The following is a 21303-nucleotide window of genomic DNA, read 5'->3' as shown; positions in this document are numbered from 1 at the left end:
AACGTAATGTAAACTGCGCCTAAGTCACCCTTTGTCCCTTGTTTGGTACCAAATGGCTATTTTGAGGGACCTGGCCCATGGACTAACTGTCCCCTCCAATGAACACAAGTAGCATACATATATCAATAACATAAGACGTGATTTCATTTTCTTAAAGTTTTGTTTTATCTAAATATAAGTAAACATGTCAATATTACTTCCTGCATGCACACTAAGGCAAACAGAAAAACTCCCCAGAAAAAACTAGACTTTCAAAAGCGATTTTTTGGCAAAACTTAGATAAAGTACAGCAAAAGATTTCCTTAGCAACAGCCTTAGCAACTGCCTTTCAGGTAAAATATGCATCGTAATGTAATTCTATATACACTTATATCTCCAGATAGAATTGGTGGATTTCGGCCATTTAAAGAATAAAATGCTGTCAACATTGTGACAAATCAGACTTCAGTATCAACAAAGGCCCCATAGGTACCTAAAAACTTTGCCTGATAACGGAAAGTGAACTATCCATTTTTTATGTTAAAAAATGGAAAAAAAATGAACTTTAAGGACGAATAGTTTTCTATAGAAGCGTGTTGTCTAAAAAAATGCACAGATTTACGATCCTTGTGGTTGACTTTTATGATAAACAAATTTTCATGAAGAAACATTAATGTTTAATCTTTTGCCCCTCCCCCTTATTAAGGGTACTAGAACGGTCAGTCTATTTTGGGTGTTCTAAACTTAAAATGCCGCCACGGCGCTCCTGGGCCGAAATGAAAATGCCTCCATATCCAGATTTGTGCAGGATATGTTCAACTACATGTGTGCCAAATTTGGTGCTTTTAGACAAAAGTGCACAATTCAGCTAATTTTGGGAACTATGCCGCTGGACTATGTACACGTACTGTTGTTGGTGACTGTTTTGGTCAAGTATGAACTGTCATCAATGAATTGTGTAAAAAAAAACTTTTCAATAAACCTGTTACAAATCAAATACCGTTTAAGTGATTCAGTCATTCCAAGGAGATTATAGTCAATGACTATAAATGAATATAACCTCCTTTGTCATTCACAGGTCATGTGTAATAATAGAAATGGTATATAATGGTCATCAGATATCTTAAAAGTAGTAATTCCTGATGAGATATGATGAATTCGATGGCAAATTTATGTTCTGCAGGTGCCAAAACCCTTATCTAGTAAAGTATGTTGATTTTCAATGACAACTATGTGGAATTCCGGAAGGTACAATGTAATGTTGTTTTGGATACTAGTATTCAATGAAGGGACCGGTGACCTTTGACCTTTGAGAAATGTTACAAATTAGCATTTTTCATTGCAAAAAATTTGTTAACCTATGAAACATCAGGATGCCTGCAATAAATTGTGTGAAGAGAATGCAATATTTCTGATTCCTGAAACGTCTTATTTGTAGGCTGAATGGTTCATTGATAATCTCTCTTCAAATATATTTATATCTAATATGTATATTTATATCTTTGTATCTCCCTCTCTCTCTCTCTCTCTCTCTCTCTATATATATATACATATATAAATATATATATACATCCATCCATCGTAATAAATATGATATGATATATGATATGATATAATATGATATATAGTCAGTAGGCAGTGAAAACCATCATGGTTGTGGTTTCATTAGTCAGTAAGTGACCGACTGTATTCATTTTATGAAATGCAATTAAACGACTAATAATGATTGTGCTGGAAGGATCAACAGTAACATTTGTACCGGCTGTTCATACAAATTTTTTTTTTTGCTGAAGGTGCTTCGGGCTCACATTCTTCCACTCACCAATGTTGCCTTCAACAAGTCTGGATCAATGTAAGTCCTGTCCACATTACAGCTTCTGACTTACACTTGCACTTCACTACATAGTACGAGGGTGCATCAAGAACTAAATTAAAGGCACCCAGAGCATTTTATGTGGCTTGAAAACTGGAAATATTCTAGTTGCTGTAATCTTTATGAAATTGACATGTAATGCCACTGTTTACCACATTTGCGTTCGGGTTTTCCTATCAAAGGTGCTCAAAAGCGGCACAAAAAGCAAGCTACATGGTGATCTTTTAGTTGCACGCACCTAGTGTAAATAGACCGATACCATAGCCCCGCCCACCTTCGTCGAAACGTAGAAATGCAAAATTAAAACATAAACATGCAAATATCTGAGGGACATGTGGTCACTCTCTCCGCTAATTGTGATGGACAGTCAGGATCAGTCTATTAGGGCTTAGATATTCTATCAGTTCTCACCACACAATGACATCGTATCTTTGCTCCTTTAATGTCGATATGTAATGGTATAGTGTCATTGAAACCTACTATGTATAGAAATGACTAGAAATTGGAGTTTTTTTAGTTCAGGTTTCAAGCCTCATAAAATGCTCTGGATGCCTTTAATGCAAGTGGCTTTATAACAAGGTCATTTTTTCATTGAAGGACTTGAAATTTGGCACACACCTAAAGGCTTCATATATCATTGAGACTGAAATATCTCAATTTGTTGTTTGAATGTTTAAAAAGTGAATTACTTGATTTCAAGATGACCACGCCCTTGAAGTCCGTCAGAAGCAAAGAGCAGTAAATGGGAGGTTCAATTAACGTGCAATTAAGAATTTCCCTGACCCACTTTTAGTTATTGTAGGAGACTGACACTGCACTTAAAACCACATGCTTATTTTCATTTCTGATATCTAATCATTTTTTTCTTTTTTCGTGGCTAAAGTGGAGTGAGGTATGAGTTTAACTACGAGCAGTTGACAGGGTGCTGAATATGGGGTTGTGTTAATTAAAGGTTTCTGTAGACCGCTTTCCTAAAAACCAAGAGAAACAAAACTTATCACACCTCTTGGTCTTTAAACACTTAATAACACTCTTGGATAATGGAAACGTAGTTTACAGAAACCTACAATCAACACGTCACATATTTGGCTGTGAATCTAACTGGCTGTATCTTCTCACCTTACTCCATCATAGCAGCTGTAAAAGAGGAACTATTGCCAGACGAGTTCAGAAATGAAAATTGGCATGTAAACTGAAGAGACATCCATTATTATACAGGTGCAATTTCAGCTTCGTACATGAATTGTAAGTGGGTAAGATTTAGAGGAACAGATCTTCTTATGGACTACCAAGGGTGTGGTCATCTTGAAGTCAACTCATTCGCTCATAAAAATTTAAACAACATGAATTTCAACTCATTCAATGAAAAGATGAGCCTGTTATAAAACCACTTACATGATTAGTTCTTGATGCATCCTCCTATCATCACTACTATCCAGGTCTGTTCAATATTACATGTCATTGAGATGATTTATTGTATCATGTTTAAAAATTTTGGGAGACAATTCTTATCCCTCAAGTCCTTGCTCAAAGTAATCCAAGATATTGTGAAGGAGGGTACGATGTAGCATTCATGCTCTGTCTAAAGCTGATAACTGTATTTGACCGTGTGCTCCATGCAGGTTCATAACAGGAAGCTATGACAGAACCTGTAAGGTTTGGGACACAGCTTCAGGAGAAGAACTGCACACTCTGGAGGGACACAGAAATGTGGTTTATGCCATTGCTTTTAACAATCCGTACGGGTAAGTTGAGTCATATTTTATGGTCCTGGGCTGGCCTAGAACATCTAATGGTGCACACCCCTATTCTTGAACCCAACATGGGTCTGCAGGTACAGTGCATGTCAAAAAGATGACCATGGGGTTTTAACGGTCCTGACCAGTGTTTAATTCCCATCGCTCACAATCTGCTTGGAAAAGACATTGAATTGGCTGAAATGCATTACAAACTTACAGTGTAGTATGTTTTGGGTGAAAATTATTTTGGGCCCCTGCCCTGGACCTTACTTCTGGATACTCTTCTGCATTGAAGCTGATGCACCCCTCTCCAGAATTGACCTTTGACATGTTGCAGAGCTTCACAGAGATAGGATTTTCTCATCAATTCGCTCAAATTACACCTCTTTTTGACAATAAAAGTACTGTTATTTTCATGTCGAAACAGGTCGGAAACTTGATTTTGGTCTATCACATCTCCACTTCTACTTTCAGTTGTCAGTAGCACAATTATGATTGTAATGAAATATAAAAGATGCCTTTATTTCACAACTTCAATGAAATTTCATCATAATCAAAGAGACTATATTGCCCCTAACAATGTAATGCAGGTTAACAATTCCCAGAAATTCTCTGATTAGGAAATAATGAGTCATTTCTCTGAAATAAGGCTATCCCTTTATTTCTGTCTGTCAGCCCGTTTGCAGGACCCTGATAACGGATCTGATTTCAACTGGCTTCATTCTCACACCACACTCTACCTGAATACCTGTACAACAGGAACCATTTTAGAGCTAGTAGTGTAAGTGATAGGTTAAACTCGACATGTTGAATTATATATTCGTACGTAGGTAAATTCTGTTGTATCCCATTGTTTGTTGTTTGTATGTATAGTTGTAGAAGACCTTACAAAAGCCGCTGTACTTTTGTTGTATCAACAAAGATTGTCTTCAATTTGGACAGGTGATTTGTTCCCTGGGGAATATGGTTGGGATAATGTAGATATAGCAAGGTTATTATATGCTCCCAGGTGAATATGGTTTTCAGTGATGTCATAAATGTAATTTAGTTTAATTTAGTTTAATTTATAAACTATATACAGTCAAATCTGCCCAAGGGGACCACCCGGGGGACCGAGGAAAAGTGGTCGGGTTGAGCAGGTGGTGGCCTTGAAGAGGATTCACTCACAACATGTTTCTAGGTCGTGGCGTTAATAAGTACACAACTGGATGGAAAATGATGTGATTTTAGACAGCATAACCTGACCAGCAGGTTTAATTCTCATTGACAGAAAGATCCTACAACACTTATTTTCTTCCGTTATCGTTGTAATGTTTGTGTACAGTTACATTGTGTACAAATTTCTGTCATAATTTTGACTACAAAACAATGTCTGCCTCGATGATCTCGCAGCGCCCTCCCGCATTCACACGTTACGTCAAATAATACAGTCACACATACGCACACACATGTATAAAATAAAGTTTAGGTCTAGGAAAAGGCTCTAGACGAAACCTGCCTCCCCGAGCCTTCTTTTAGGCTCCGACCACTAGATAAAACGGGGCAAAAAGTTTTCGATCTGACTGTGAAGTGAAGGATGAAAATGGAACGCTCTGAATCTGATATCGCCGCCGAAAGGTAAGAGTGCAGCACTGGGAATGTACAGCGTCGGTGATCACAAGCAAGTAGCACCCAATAAAGGTTTGTGAAATTCATGGGAATAACAAGAAAATAAGTATCTTAATATTCAATATTCATCAATAACAGGAGTATTAGAAATTACTCGCCAGGCCTTTTGAGCATAGCGGGCCGCTACGCTGTGGGCCGACAAACTGACGCTGTAAATAGCCCGCTATGCTGTCCTTTCACCCAGGGTAGCGGCGAAAAAACAACAACTACCGTAGTAAAAATGCAAAGGCACGCGCCACCGCTGTTTCGCAGGAAGCTATCCAGCTATCAGCTCAACACCCCGCCGTACCGCTGCGATCTTGTCTCGCAGCCCCTCCCACCCGGGAACATCCCTTTGCGTCTCGTGTGCCTCTCGCAGCATGGCGCCAAAGCTTAAACAGTAGCCGAGTACGTCGATGAAGATTAGACATCCAGGTAATAAGATACGCCAAAAAAGCAATTACTCAAACAACTGCATGGATATGATTTTGGAAACGGTCAGACGTTTCAAGTAGCATCCACTACTTTTCGTCAGTGACTGTGAGCAAGATCAGTTAAACGGCAGGTTTATAACCACGAACTATGAATTGAGATCAGAGGGGTGGGTCCCGGACTATTAGAACAGCCGTATTAAAATATATCAGATTCCCGGGAATCTCCTTATTTGGAAATTGACAGTCCCGGTTGACCAACACAGTGCGGGAATTAATTACTGTATTTCTGACAAATTTCTAAAGCAAGGTTATGTCATTTTCCCATCCAGAACAGTGAATTAACGCACAGAAAATTCCTTTCTACCATGCTAGGAATATAAAGTTTTAACAAAATCGCCATGATTGGACGATTTGGCTACTGCAAATTTTAGGCACCGCCCACAAACCGCCGGCTTTCCTTGTTCCCGGGGTCTTTTGTAGACTTTCTGGCACCTTCACCGACGTCGCGACTGTCATCAAAGGCTGCCGACTGTCAATCAGCGGCAACTTTCTGAGAAAACACGTGAGTTGGATCTATGTGTGCCCGTCAACAGCGAACCTCTGGCAACGTGATTGTTACATTCCTTGAACTTTCCCCGGTGCTTCTTATACAATTCTTATACAAAATTTATCTTTGACTGTAGTTCCACGTTTTCTGTAAGTGCAATCTGACGCAGAACCGTGGTATCGGCGACGATTTTTCTGGAAACGTGCGTGGGAATACCAGGAATATCGTTTCCTATTTCGCACCGAAGAGAACTTCTGACAGCGACGATTGTATCGCTTCCACTTCGGACACAGCCAAAAAACGGAAAACGGGTATCGACTATTGGTATTAATGAGTAGCTAAATAAACTATTGATATTGTTGAGCTGAGTGAAGTTTGTTGTTTCCGAGTTTTTAGTTGTCTTTCACCTGAAGTATTGTATGTCAAGGTCCTGTTTAGAAGTTGATTTACTGCCACGATCATAAATATGACCCTCAAAACGGAAAAAGTAGCCTTCTCGATAGCCTAAAATGCAAGAGCCCTGCCTCGATGCTGTGAAAAAACCTGGCGAGAACACTATGTTCATATATAATGATCTCAAAAGGCCTGGCGTTGTGTTTTAGAAAGGTCAGCGGTTCGCCAATCCCCCGAAACCAAGGTGGCATCGGCGACCAACAACACGATATGTTTTGCCCGCTGCGAAGTCATTTTTCGGCGGATAAAGACACAAACAATTTTTAGTTGTAAATACAAGATATGGATAGAAATCAGGCTAGAAAACGGTCGTAATGGGCAGGGGTTGGGCTCTGTGTGGTCCCAGTTCGTGGCGGTCGCGGTCGCGTTGGACAGGTGGTCGCCATGGGCAGTCCGCTTAATGCTTGTGCCTATGGGGAAAATTTTCGGGACCGAGAAAAAGCGGTCGCCTTGCCAGGTGGTCACGTTGAAGAGGTGGTCGCCTAGGCAGGTTTGACTGTACTCTGCAACCAGTTTTCTGATTTACAATTTTTTGTAACAGTTGTTATTGTTACATTGCAGTGACAAGATTGCTACCGGCTCATTTGACAAGACGTGTAAGCTGTGGAGCTCAGAGACTGGCAAATGTTACCACACCTTCAGAGGACATACTGCTGAAATTGTAAGAAACTTGTGCTTGTTACAGGAAGTTACCAGTTTGTGTGTTGGTATGTTTTACCTGTTTGTGACCCAAGCACCTAAATGATCTACCCCCGAATTAGAAATGATTCCTCATCAGGTCAATAGTTGAACAGTGTTTCAATCTGTGTCTGTGCCTCCTGTTTGACAACAATGTCTGAACTTGTAATCCTGTCCTTGTGACTCTAAACACTGATCTACTGACAGGTACATCTACAACTAGTACATTCATTTTCTGTTTGACAGCTCTAGTAAGTGTAATGGCAGGTGGCATTCTTAGATGACTAGAATGAAGTTCTTGCTCTGAGGTACTAAAGTCAGGATGTGAGATGTAATGTGATATCTACAGTCAGGTTATGTATGAGAAGTGTGTCATGTATATATAGAATACAACACGGGGTATTCCGTATCACCCGAGGTACCAGCCCGACCGCGGGTCGGATCGCCCGACGGCCGTAGGCTGGAGGGAGATCCAAACCGCAGGTCTCAGGGCTGTGACCGAGGGTGATGCGGAATACACCGTGTTGTATTTTATTTATGTCATACCTTGGTCATACCCACCCGAGAAAACACACATTTCAATGCAGAATGCGCCAGAAGTTGAGGGAGTTTTGTGTCCTCGAACACAAAACTGCAACAACATTGATTCTAATCTCCGAATCTGGTATTCGAATTTCCGACGGCGGCGCAACCGGCGAAATATTGTATGCCTGTGTGATAACACTCCCGAACCCTATGTGATCCGGATAGTTATCACACGGTCCGGAACACCTGTATCAGGCCCAGGCATGACATAAAATATGATATCTAAAGTCAGGTTATGTATGAGATGTGTGTCATGTATGATATGATATCTAAAGTCAGGTTATTTATGAGATGTGTGTCATGTATGATATGATATCTAAAGTCAGGTTATGTATGAGATGTGTATCATGTATAATATGATGTCTAAAGTCAGGTTATGTATGAGATCTATGTTCCATGATTGTGTATATGAGGTGTATAATGTTACCTCTGTGTTCCATGTGTATTTGAGGTGTATAATGTTACCTCAGTCTGTGTTCCATGTGTATATGAGGTGTATAATGTTACCTCAGTCTGTGTTCCATGTGTATATGAGGTGTATAATGTTACCTCAGTCTGTGTTCCATGTGTATATGAGGTGTATAATGTTACCTCAGTCTGTGTTCCATGTGTATATGAGGTGTATAATGTTACCTCAGTCTGTGTTCCATGTGTATATGAGGTGTATAATGTTACCTCAGTCTGTGTTCCATGTGTATATGAGGTGTATAATGTAACCTCAGTCTGTGTTCCACGTGGGTATGAGGTGTATAATGTTACCTCTGTGTACCATGTGTATGATTTTGAGTTTGATAACAGTTTATTTCTCAACTTCAGTATGAAATTCTATATCTAAATTCAACATTCTTAAGGAGTAAAATGGAAAGCTTTATTGCGCGACAATTGTAACTGGTACAATGTATGGCAACTTAGTAATAAACACACATGGGAGTTGAACTATTGCTAGTAACAAAAATAATCATGATGTGTACAATGTATTATTGAATGTTACCTCTGTGTTCCATGTTTATATGGGTATGAGGTGTATTATGTTACCTCTGTGTTCCATGTGTATATGATTATGAGGTGTATAATGTTACCTTTGTTGTATGTTGACTTGTAGGTGTGTACAGCATTCAATCCTCAGAGCACCATAGTGGCTACTGGCAGTATGGACACCACAGCAAAGATATGGGATGTGCAAACAGGGCAGGAGATCTCCACACTCATGGTAAGTAGTTCTAGATCTTCAGCTAGAGGTATCAGGTGTTTCAGACTTTTTGTATGCTACATCATTCTAATAACTTTTATATAATCTAAAAAGATCAAACAAAGAAAAGCAAACCTTATCCTTGACGACCTTGTCCCTTCAACGACCTGGAGGTCAAGGCACTAGGTAGGTAATGTAGCACAGGTAACCTTTTTTTGTTGTGAAGTTCTATAATCATGTTAGTCAAACCTGGTACTCATTACTAACCATCTGGTTTCTTTTCGGGCCATGCCTTTAGTTCTTTTCTTTAAGTATGTTACAGTGGCCTGGAAGGTGAAACATAGTTTACATGTACATGAGGGTCGAGCGACGGCCTAATGTCACGTAGTAGCCATTTGGTTATGACAGTCTCGGCCACTTTCGCTAGCTGTGATGTCAGGGACACCGGACGCAGTTTACTAATTGAAGGTGGTTGTGACTTAGGTAGTGGAACTACTATAGCGTCCTTCCACTGTTGTGGCACACACCCTTCCTTCAATGATGTGTTCAGAATATCTGCTAGAGGTTACCTGAACTAATAAGCGATCTCCTTCAACACTCTGGAACTCAATTGGTCAGGGCTGGGGGACTTCCCCACTTTCAGTCTACGCAGAGTGTTGTATATGTCCCAGGGGTAGACCTCTGGCGGCTGGGCTTTGAAAGGCATGTATGCTGGGAGTTGTGTCGTGTCGAGACCAGGGCGACTTTGTGCTACTGCGGCAAACTTCTGGTTAATGTGATTTGCAATGAACAGAGAGTCTGCGGTCTCATTGCCCGGAATGCTGACATGGACGTCCTTGCGTTGCATGTTTAGCATAGTTCTCAGTTCTCTGTACCAATCAGGAGGATTTTCTGTTTTCTCACACGCTCAACGTAGTAGACACTCTTGCCTTTCTTTACTTGTACCTCTCTGTTAACCTTGTTCCTGAGGGGGTGTCTCTGTGGTGTAGTGGTCTGTGCCTTCTGCCTCTCACCACATCTGGTTCAAATTGCTTGGACCAGAAGGACTGGGGTTCAAGCCCCACGTAGGACACCTCTGGACAAGAGGCGCATTGAGTCATACCAAAGACTTTATAAAAATGGTACATACTTCTGAAACAGTATGGAAGTTAAACACTTCACTGCCAGTGGACTGGCCCCCTGCTACAGTGATTGCACCACAAGTGTGGCCCAGGGCTATGAAACGGAGATGGGCACCGCCCTATACATCAATAATGGTGTGGGATGATTTTAACTAACTTTAACCTTGTTCCTGAAATGTTTCCACAGCCAAACCTTTCCTTCAGAGAAAGCCTTCTGTCTACTTAAGATGAGTGCCTTAAGTTCCGGTGTTATCCATTGTTTGTCAGTGCAGTGCATTTTCACCCACCGTGTAGGGAAGTACCTTTCCATAGCGTCCTGTAGGGTTTTGTAGAAAGCATTAATTTTGTCTTCTGTTCACAAGATGGTGCTTCATGCACCTCTTCCCACTGGTAAGAGCAGAGCCATTGGCCAAACGCACGGACGTCAGAATCCTTCATGGGGCGAACTGTTTTTGTTTTCGTTTCGTTCTGTGCTTTTTGGTTTTGTTTAGCCCTCCACAAGACCATATTGTGGTCACTAAGACCTAGGGGGCTGATGACTTCTGGTTTGTGATAACGTAACCTTTGAGATCAGTGATTATCACGTCAAGTATTGCTTGTCCTCGAGTAGGAGTGTCCACAACTTGGCTTAAACCATTCCCATTACAAAAGTCACTTGTGTCGAGTCTATGTATGTAGGTCACCAAGAATGACCAGTCCTGCCTCAGGGTACCGTGTTCTTATCCGGTCAGTTTCTGCAACTTTAAGATACTCCGACAGTTCGTCTTGGTGTTGACATGTTGGTGGATTGTACACAGTGCAGGTAACCACTTCTGATAAGCCTCTCCGCAGACGCCTGGGTTTAATTGAGACCCATAAGCATTCCAACCCGTGTGGTACCTGTATGTCATCCATCAGCTTAGCTGGTATTGTGTCTTTCACATAGAGAGCTACGCCCCCACCTCTTCTATTCGGACGGCATTTGGAAAACAAAGTGTATCCATCTACAGATAAACATATCTCGGACATATCAGGGGTAAACCACAGCTGCGATTAACCTATGTCGTGTTGTAACAGGATGGTTTGAAATTCATCATCTAACCTGTAAACCAATTACCAAGGATTGCATAACAAAACATTTGACAGGTAGGTACGAGCTTCAATGTTCCTGCTGGTGCTTGGTGCACAAGGTGGAATAGGTGGTAGCAGGGAGTGTGATTTGCACATATGAGAGGCGACGCAGGTACCACTAACTGATTTGCATGTCAAAAGGCCATGTATGGATGGGGGAGGGCGACCAGGCCAACAATGGAAGAAATGCTTCGCAGAAAATTTCTACCTGCTTTCTTTCCCCGGGGTCTACATCGTCGAAGCAATCCGTTGGCGAGCAAGGATTTACAGGATATATACAGGATCCAGCCACCTCTGTGAAACTTCCAGTTGCCATTCAGGTTAACAAGCTGTGTTCCACTGAAGGGCCCCCTTGCCAAACTGTTGTCTAATGTAGCATTAATGCCAGAAATAAATATGCAGCACTAATGCTTGGTTAGTGCACACTGCCATGGTAATTTCATGGTAATTATGGCTGTCCAAATACCAGTCCCTCAATGTCCTAGCAGCCATGCCTTGGACCAAGGCTTGAATCAATTAGTTGGCATCTTTCCAGCATTAGTGCTTTCTGCCACGGCCTTTAGTCATGCTTGACCTATACATTAGCACCCTGCAACAACTGGGGTTTTTGACAAGGGTGGACTGTAGTTAGGGGACAGAGGATTAATTTGGTGTGACCACCCCCACTGGCACCAGCCAGGGGAAAGGGTTTCCACTTCCCCTTCAGTCCAAGAAGACTGGGTGATAAATGATGATTAATGGACAGGGGTGTATGCTGGCATTAATGCTCTGTTCCAAAGGGAGCAGAGGGAATCCAGCATTAATGCCCACTGTGCTCCGCTAAGGAGCGCGTAGTGCGGCATTAATGCTACATTAGACAACAGTTTGACTATATAACGGTTATATAGTCAGGCAATGCAATCCAGATACAGACTAAGGTTGGTCTAGGAAGTCCATTTGAAATTGTTTCTTTGCTCTTTTTCTGGTAGGGTCATTCAGCAGAAATTATTTCCTTATCATTCAACACAAAAGGGGACCAGGTCATCACAGGCTCTTTTGACCACACAGTAACATGCTGGGATGTCAGGTCTGGCAGGTATGTGTCATGATTGTTTTTCTTTTCTGCTGAGATATTTCTGACACAGTCTCTTACAGGTAAACAAACATCATCAGGCATAGATTACACAATGTAATAATGTACATGGAGATTATTAACAATCATTGGAAAATGACAAAATGGCATTCTGCCAAAGAACAAGACTTTCACATTTACAATTTTGGTAGAGGAGACACAGATTATACTAATTACACCATTATTGACTAAAGAATGAGATACAACAAAAGAATACATTAATTTAAAAAAGAAAAATCCAAAAATGTTTTTGTTTCAGTCGAATCCACACTTTGATTGGCCACCGTGGTGAAATCAGCAGTGCTCAGTTTAACTGGGACTGTTCCCTGATAGCAACAGGCTCCATGGACAACACCTGCAAGATTTGGGATGCCAGGACAGGTCAGACCACAACCATGACCTTTAAACCTACTTCTACATGTATTAGTTTGGTGCACCCAATTTGAATTATTGTATACTAGAGTCCATTCCAAGTCACCAAGAGGGTTGTTATTGTCATAATTTACAAATGTTTTCAATGTATTGTAATTATTTGTGTGAGAGATTTGATACTTAAAAATATTTTGAATGTGGTTTCAACTTTATAAATATTCCTCCGGTTTGCTAAAACTTTAGAAATATTCATCATGTGGAACAGGATATTTCTAACAGTTTCTAAAAAATGGTAACAGCATTCTACCATTATTTACAATTATTTACAATTTCTTACCATTTTCTACCATTATTTGTAACATCTTTATAAATAGGTCGGAGGGCTAGGAAGAAAGCAATTCACACATCATTGCGAAGTATAGGGAAGAATGCTCTCCACAAAGGACCAAACAGTGTCCTGCAGTAAAATCTAAAGATAGACAAAAGCAGACAGAAGGGGCGGATTAGCACCTACATTTACCATTCTACCATTATCTACCATTTTCTACCATTTTTTGTAAATATTTGTAAAAGTGAAATAATCATATACTAGATGTTTAGAAATTATTCTAAATAAAGAGATTTTGTGCAGTAACTTTGTAAATGTTTCTAAACTATCTAATTGAATTTGAATAAATTCAAATTTTTCAATCTTTTAGAAAAAATTAGAACTATTGTTACTCAGATATTCTTTTATTAGAAATAATTCAAAATTATTACAAATATCATTCAAAAACCCTCTTGGTGACTTGGAATGGACTCTAAGTGTACAGGACAGTTCCTCAACCCCATACCTTTGCCATGCAATATTATGTTTGACTATTGAAATAACTTCATTTGCATGAACTATAATTACTTAAGATGCTAACTTCTACACAAATTGTGTATGTCACAAAAATGAAATCCTTGTCATATACTATTTGGTAAATATGAATTATTAAAAAATGTTGTTATTAGCATAATCCATGATTCATCATTTGTAACAAATGTCGCAGTTTTGGTAAAGCTCTTCATTTTGTCCTCCTTTAGGAAACTATTTTAAAGGGTTGGGGGGTGCTAAAGTTAAATTGAAAAGGCCTACTATGATATGCTAAATACACCCTTAAGTCAAGTTCTAACCTGTTTTGCATACGTCCGTCATTGCAGTGTTGTAAGTTGAAACTGATGATGAAATGGTACAGTCAATATATATGCATAGAATAAATCTTTATTCCATATCATACACATTTTGAAAGACATAGCAAATGTGACTTTCCCGTACCTAGCAGTGGTGCAGTTTCGGCGCAGTGTACTCTCCAAGCAGAGTAGTGGGTCCGGCTGGTTTTTGACGTGTTTTAGGTGTTTTTGTCGGGCTACTTTTGCCAGGCCATCTGTTCATATGACCTGTTTACGGGGACACTCACATGTTTGAGAGTCCCATTATGAAATGCAGCGGATTTACAAACTAGAGTTCCACGACCTCATACCTTTGCCAAATGATTTTAACCTTTATGACTGACGTATTAGGAGTGTTTCTCATCAATCATAAATCATACCAGTTGATTGTCTTAAAATATAACATGTCCAAAGTATGAGCTGAACAAATTTATCATCAATTATGCAAATGAGGCCCTTATTAGCATAATTTGATTCAACGATGTTCACATTCACATAAGGTCCGGATGCCACAAAAAAGGATTAAATGTATGAAATTGCCGTCTTTTGCCAGTGTGGAATAATAGAAGTTACTCATTAAGTATGCAAATAAGGCCCACATTTGCATATTTTCTATCTATCAACAGTCCTCTCTTCCTCAGTTACAATTTGAATTGTCATATCATGGAACCAAGTTGCCTCATTAATTATGCAAATTAGAATCTGGTTTGCATAATTATCGTCCAATCATACTAAGCATCACAAAAGCTATCCACATACCAAAAATCATGACCATCCATCAAGGCCATCATGTTATAGTATTTTCTCATTAATTATGCAAATGAGGTCTTCATTTGCATAGTTCATATCAATTAATATTTCTCTCTTCCTCAGTTACATATGTCACATGTTGCAGAGTCCTATCATGGAATTTGGCGGATGTATAAACTTTCCTCATTAATTATGCAAATTAGATACTGATTTGCATAAGAAGTGTCTAATCATGTACATCATCACTCAAGCTATCTACCTACCAAAAATCATTACCATCCATCGAGCCCTTCTTGAGTTATTCCCTTTCAAAGTCAGACGCAAAACCTGCTCCTGCAGTTCCAAAAAAGCCGCTAGGGGGCCCAAACCCACACCACTTACTCTCTGTCCAAAGATCTATCTACCACTCAAAAATAAGTTCCATAGCATGTCCAGAACACGAGATATCAAAACAGGAAGTTCCGCTGCAGTACCGTAAGAAGCTGCTGGGGGGCCCAAAATCTCTCGTTTTTAGGTCTCATCAAAACCTATCAACATACCAAATATCAAGACAATCCATCAAGGCATTCTAATGTTATCCTGTGCCACTACAAACAAACAGACAAACAGACAAACGCTACCCTCTGCATAACCTTCTCGGCGAAGGTAACAAGAACTGCTCAGACTTGGCCAGGAAGTTAGAAAAGACGGGTATCAAAATAGCCCGTTTCCGGAACCACCTACGTTTCAACCTTCACTGCAAACATCACAAAGTCAAGCCAACGAGCCTCAAGCTCTCAAGTTCCGTGAAAGGTGAGAAAGCCAAAAGTATCCTTAGACCGAAAAGCAGCTTCTTTAAGTCAGAATCGGCCAAACTGTGCAGAAACTCAATGTTCTCAACAAGGAAAAGACGCACTTGGAGTTGGCGTTAGACAGCGGAACTTTCATCTGATCTGAGGTCTCGAATTCAGAACTCACAAAGAGAGCACGAGAACACGAACTGAGCAAATCATGACAACAAAACAAATTCTCCCGTCTTTGCCAGACTAAGAAGGAATACGACAACAATTCCATTGCATCTGAGTGCATGAGAAAATGGGTGAAAGACTGCTCTCAGACTGATAGAATCCTCAACGACCCCGCACTTTCCATTTTGGCCAAAGGACTGAACTACGCCGCTGCAAAACCCAACATGCCCGTCGTCCTTATTGTTGCACAGACAGAATCTGTGTGTCGCAAGCTTCCTGAAATAGAAGCAAATACCCTGCGTTGTAAAGTTAACTCTGTACTGAATCGCCCCAAACGACATTAAGACAACCTGCCGAAAGAAGAACGAGAAGCTCTTCGTTCTCGAAAACGAGACAAAAGCATCACCATCCTACCTGCTGATAAGGAACGCTCGGTAGTTGTCTTGAATAAGACGGATTACCATTTTAGAAGTGTAGAGACCTGCTGGACGACACCGCAACGTACCTGTGACAAGTTAGGAAAAAGAGACCCTACCACTAGATACAAGAAAGAACTGGTTTCTGTCCTGCAAGACATCGAGAAGGAAGGGGGGATCAACTTTATCACTTACCGACGATTGTACCCTACAACCGAAACACCACCGAAATCCTATGGTCTGCCAAAGATACACAAACCCGACACACCACTGAGGCCAATCATTAGCAGCATTGGTTCCATCACTTACAACAGCGCCAGATTCCTTGCAGACACTCTGTCACCACTGGTTGGGAAATCAGAACATCATATCGTGAATTCTCAACAGTTTGCAGAACTCATCAAACACCGCACCAAAGCTCCCTCAACAGAACAACAGGAACCTGGGAACAAACTTCCCGGCACGTTTGACCAATTGCTGACTTCACATATCCGTAATGACACGTGTCAATAAAGTCACGTGTCTGTAACTCTCGCAAGTTTACGTTCGGCAGTGATTGCTCATTATTGATCCTGAAGAAGGCAACAGTGGTCGTCGAAAATTTGATCCGTGAATGCCTTATATATATAGTGTTGGAAGAAAGTTATTTAGTGATCCCTTTAGTTTCATGCGCCTAGTGTACCGGTAATTAGACTGAAGCAGAACGCAATCCGTTTTTCGTTGGTAATGCACCGTTCCCATCGAACACCATATAGAACACCCTATTTTACATGTATTTGGAACACCTCCGTGGTACCAGCGCTGGTAGGACAGAAATGACAAGCAGGGTTTGTATATCTGTGACAGATTTCTTACTGCATTGGCTACATGAATGCTCAGGAAAAAAAGAAAAAAAGAAAAAGAAAACATCTTGGGCACTCAAGGGGACGAAGCTTATAACACACTGCCAACTACATGTACGTCTAAGTCTGCTAGTGCAGAGTACCGTCTCTTTTGTAGTAATGTGCCTAATTCTGGTGTTAGACTGGAATAGGTTCCGGCAACGTGACGCCAGGCTCCAAGAAGTCGGAAAATTTGAAGGAAAAAAAATGGCTGCTCCCAGTGGCGCTGACAGCGCTTTGATTTTGTACCAGTGCTCATTACACAACGATATCGCATCTTTGCTCCTTGAATGTCGATATTTAATGGTAATTAATAGTGTTATTGAAACTTACTATGTGTAGAAATGACTAAAAATTGGAGTTTTCTAATTCATGTTTGAAGCCACATAAAGTGCTCTGAGTGCCTTTAAAAGTCAGAACAAGTGTAAAGTGGGCCTAATTCAATCATCAGGCAAGTATATAAAGTGTAGCCGTCAGCACCAAGACACAGTGTGAGTTGAAAATGGTGCGAGAGCCCTGAACTTTGACGGACATAATGTAGAACAAGGGAGAACTTGACTTTGGGTTGTATTTAGCGTATATGCGAAGTAATAGCAGGCTTTTTAATTTTAAGTTTGGCCCCCCTTTAACATTTCCTCATTGCCTATGCAAATGATGTCCATTATAATGAAAGCTCATCTGTGTTGGTAGTAATCATAATACAATGCTAAACTTTCTTCCAACACGTTAAGACGTTACTCCACAGAGCTGACACGATCATAACGGATCCACACGACAGAGAGACAGAGAAACAACACATCAAACAGGCACTGAAGGACTGCGGGTACCCTAAGTGGGCCATAGACAAGGCGACCGTCGCACCAAAGCCCCCTCAACAGAACAACAGGAACCCGGGGACAAGAGAGAGGGACAAAGGACGCATCACCCTTCCGTACATCAAGACCGTCTCAGAACCCCTACGCAGAATATTTGCTTCACACGGGATCTCCACCTGCTTCAAACCTACGAACACACTGCGACAGCTTCTCGTGGCGCCGAAGGACAAAACCCCTAGAGAAGAGAAGTGCGGCGTAGTGTACCACATTCCGTGTCAGGGAACCACTAGACAAGGGACTTGCGAAGAATTCTACATCGGTGAGACAGAACGCTCGTTGAGAACCAGATTCCTTGAACACAAACGCCCCAGCTCGCATTCGTCTGAAGTCTCTCAACACATCCACATTGAATCTCCGGGCCATACCGTCTCGCTGGACAAAGTCAGAATACTGGACACTGAGCAGGACTACTTTATGAGAGGTATAAAGGAGGCCATATACATCAGGGCACTCCAGCCGTCACTCAACAGAGACAGTGGGCGTTATAAACTTTCTGGCACGTTTGACCAATTGCTGACGTCACGTATCCGCAATGACACGTGTCAATAAAGTCACGTGTCCTTAACTCTCGCGAGTTTACGTTCGGCAGTGATTGGTCATTATTGATCCTGAAGAAGGCGACAGTGGTCGTCGAAAATTCGATCCGTGAATACCTTAGTGTTGGAAGAAAGTTTAGCATTGTAAAATGATGTCCATATTTACATAATTCTTGTCTGATGATATTTACCTTATCATATGCATATAATGTTTCACCCATCTATAGCTTGTTGGGTTATGCTGACAGTTCAATCACAAGCACTGTTACAAATGCTAACAAAACGAGAAAATGCAGGATATTCCCCTCCCATTACCTACACCTCAAATATGACATCCTTAGCATTTACTGTAAGGGAATTATGAAGTTTCTGCATGAATGGAAAGAAGGTCCTCATTAGCATAAGTTATGTCCAGGTGTATTTAACCTTCCAAAAGGTACCTACATGTCAAGAATGACATCCGTAGCATGTACCGTAAGGGAAATACAAGTCTTTACATGAATTATGCAAATCGGGTCCTCATTACCATAATATATGTCCAGGCATATTCACCTTTCCTAAAGTTACCGACATCTCAAATATGGCATCCAAAGTATTTGAGGTCCTCATTAGCATAATTTATGGCCAGGTGTGTTGACCTTTCTTAATGGTACCTACATCTCAAATATGACATCCGTAGCTTTTACGGTTAGGAAAACCTCAGTTTCTGCATAAGTTATGCAAATGAGGTCCTCATTAGCATAATGTATGGCCAGGTGTGTTCACCATTCCTAAAGGTACCTACATGTACATCTCAGATATGACATCCGTAGCTTTTACAGTAAGGGAAATACAAGTATATGCATAAATTATACAAATGAGGTCCTCATTAGTATAATATATGGCCAGGTGTGTTCACCTTTCCCAAAAGTACCTACATCTCATATATGACATCCACAAATTTTACAGTAAGGGAAATACAAGTTTACGCATAAATTATGCAAATGAGGTCCTCGTTGGCATAATTTTTGTCCAGGTGTATTCACCTTTCCAAAGGTACCTACATCTCAAATATGACATCCACAGCTTTTACGGTACATGTTCATGCATAAATTATGCAAATGGATCCAATTTCAAACATCACCTTCTGTCAGTCTGCAGTGAGACCATTTTGATCTTCAATTTGATCTTCACTTCCTGTCAGTCATTGATGACACAATTTTGACTTCCACTTCCTGCCACTCTGAAGCCAGAGTTGAGACGTACTTTGTCAGTATATTGAAATAACTGCAGAAGCACAGACAGACAAAGAGACACTCTGCAAAACCAAGTTGACCCAAATATGTAAAATCCTGAAAGATTTATGAATAAATGAGAAGATGATATACAGATTCTTCCCACAGGGCAGTGCATAGGCACACTGCGAGGCCATGAAGATGAAGTGTTGGATGTTGCCTTTGACTACACAGGCCAGCTGCTAGCCACGGCATCAGCAGACAGTAAGTACTATATATACCAACACCAATGAAGGTGTGAAGAAAGTCTGTGTCCATAATTATCAATATTTTACAAATAAATTCATTTTGTGTGACATATGCATAAAGACAGTCATAATTGTAGTTACTAAGGATGTGCATGTAAGAGACATGTTAATTTCAAGAACTGGATGAAATATTATCTTAGGGTTTTCTGAGTGACATCCATTTCCTCAGCAGCAAAGCAATAAAACTGTAGACCAGAACGATAAACACTAATCAGACAAATTCCATCATTATGGTCCAAGAAACATAGTATTACACATTAGTGCATTCTCTTTTGTCCCAGCACAAAATATTTTTCAATGTATTCTTTAAGCCTTCTGTTCTGTAGCATGGGTACCACCTCTGAAGTTACTGCATGAAATTTTTGGAATTTTTCTGGTGAAGGTGACTGTGGACCATGTTTCTGTCTGGCACAGGCACAGGTCGTGTGTACAACGCTGTGACCCACCAGTGTCTGATGAAGTTGGAAGGACATGAGGGGGAAATCTCCAAGGTAAGGCTGTAAACATACTCTGTGGAAAAGATCTGTGAAAATTTCCACCAGTCTGACACTTCCAGTTATTGTAGAAGGCTGAAATTGCACAATACAATAAATAATTATGAGTTATAAGGTCACATTCCTGTTTTTATTTTTCACTACATCCAGTAACACCCCCGTGAAACTCTCTTCCGGCCGTACCCGGGAAATTTGGGCCGTACCCGCTAAAAATTCGAGCCGTACCCGTTAAAAATTTGGGTCGTACCCTGTACTTTTGGGCCGTACCCAATGGCAGACATTGCTCGGCCACTGTGCATAGTCGCATGAAAGTCGCGTCTAGGTACCCTGTACAGCAAAGCCAACGTTACATACTCTGCCGAGTAGCGTTGTACAAATCGCGCCCAGTTTTGAGAACCCACATCTCTCAGGATGTCAGACAGCTCTGGTGTGTGATGAAACTGTGGACTGAAACCTGCTGCTTCTCATCTTTCACTCATCATCCATCACATACTTTTATTATTATTATTTAATTGTTTGAGGCACCCACTGGCCCATAGTAATGAAAGCAATATGTATATGCTGGTGTGTTACGCCGAAGGCCGGTAACTATATATACCGGCTATACAGATATGAAGACTATTATGAAGACCTAATTTGTAGATAGAATACTGCAATTCTATATTGGTAAATAACTAGAATTTCATACTTGTGGCATTTGGAGGTTACATGTGTGTGACAGTGAACATGGTTGAATATAGATTATGCAAATGAGGGCCTAATTTGCATAATATATATTTCATGTAGGTATGAGGTCACGTCTAGGTACCCTGTACAGCAACGATACAAAATCCCATATAATATACAGAAC

General features: G+C 40.7%; 1 protein-coding gene across 2 annotated transcripts in view; it reads left to right on the top strand.

Annotated features, from left to right (window-relative positions):
- The window catches only part of LOC136423214 (dynein assembly factor with WD repeat domains 1-like), a 50251-nt gene that overhangs the window by 22209 nt on the left and 6739 nt on the right, over positions 1-21303 (top strand). For both annotated transcript variants that reach the window (XM_066411292.1, XM_066411293.1), the window contains 8 exons: positions 1773-1831; positions 3475-3597; positions 7234-7333; positions 9038-9145; positions 12324-12430; positions 12726-12847; positions 19820-19915; positions 20374-20450. In XM_066411292.1, coding sequence (XP_066267389.1) covers positions 1773-1831; positions 3475-3597; positions 7234-7333; positions 9038-9145; positions 12324-12430; positions 12726-12847; positions 19820-19915; positions 20374-20450 — 792 coding nt within the window. The remainder of the gene's footprint in view (positions 1-1772; positions 1832-3474; positions 3598-7233; positions 7334-9037; positions 9146-12323; positions 12431-12725; positions 12848-19819; positions 19916-20373; positions 20451-21303) is intronic.

This window comes from Branchiostoma lanceolatum, chromosome 17 (assembly GCF_035083965.1).
Source record: "Branchiostoma lanceolatum isolate klBraLanc5 chromosome 17, klBraLanc5.hap2, whole genome shotgun sequence".
Classification (NCBI taxonomy): domain Eukaryota; kingdom Metazoa; phylum Chordata; class Leptocardii; order Amphioxiformes; family Branchiostomatidae; genus Branchiostoma; species Branchiostoma lanceolatum.
Note: the sequence above shows the minus strand (reverse complement) of the source record. Positions and strands in the feature narration are given on the sequence as shown.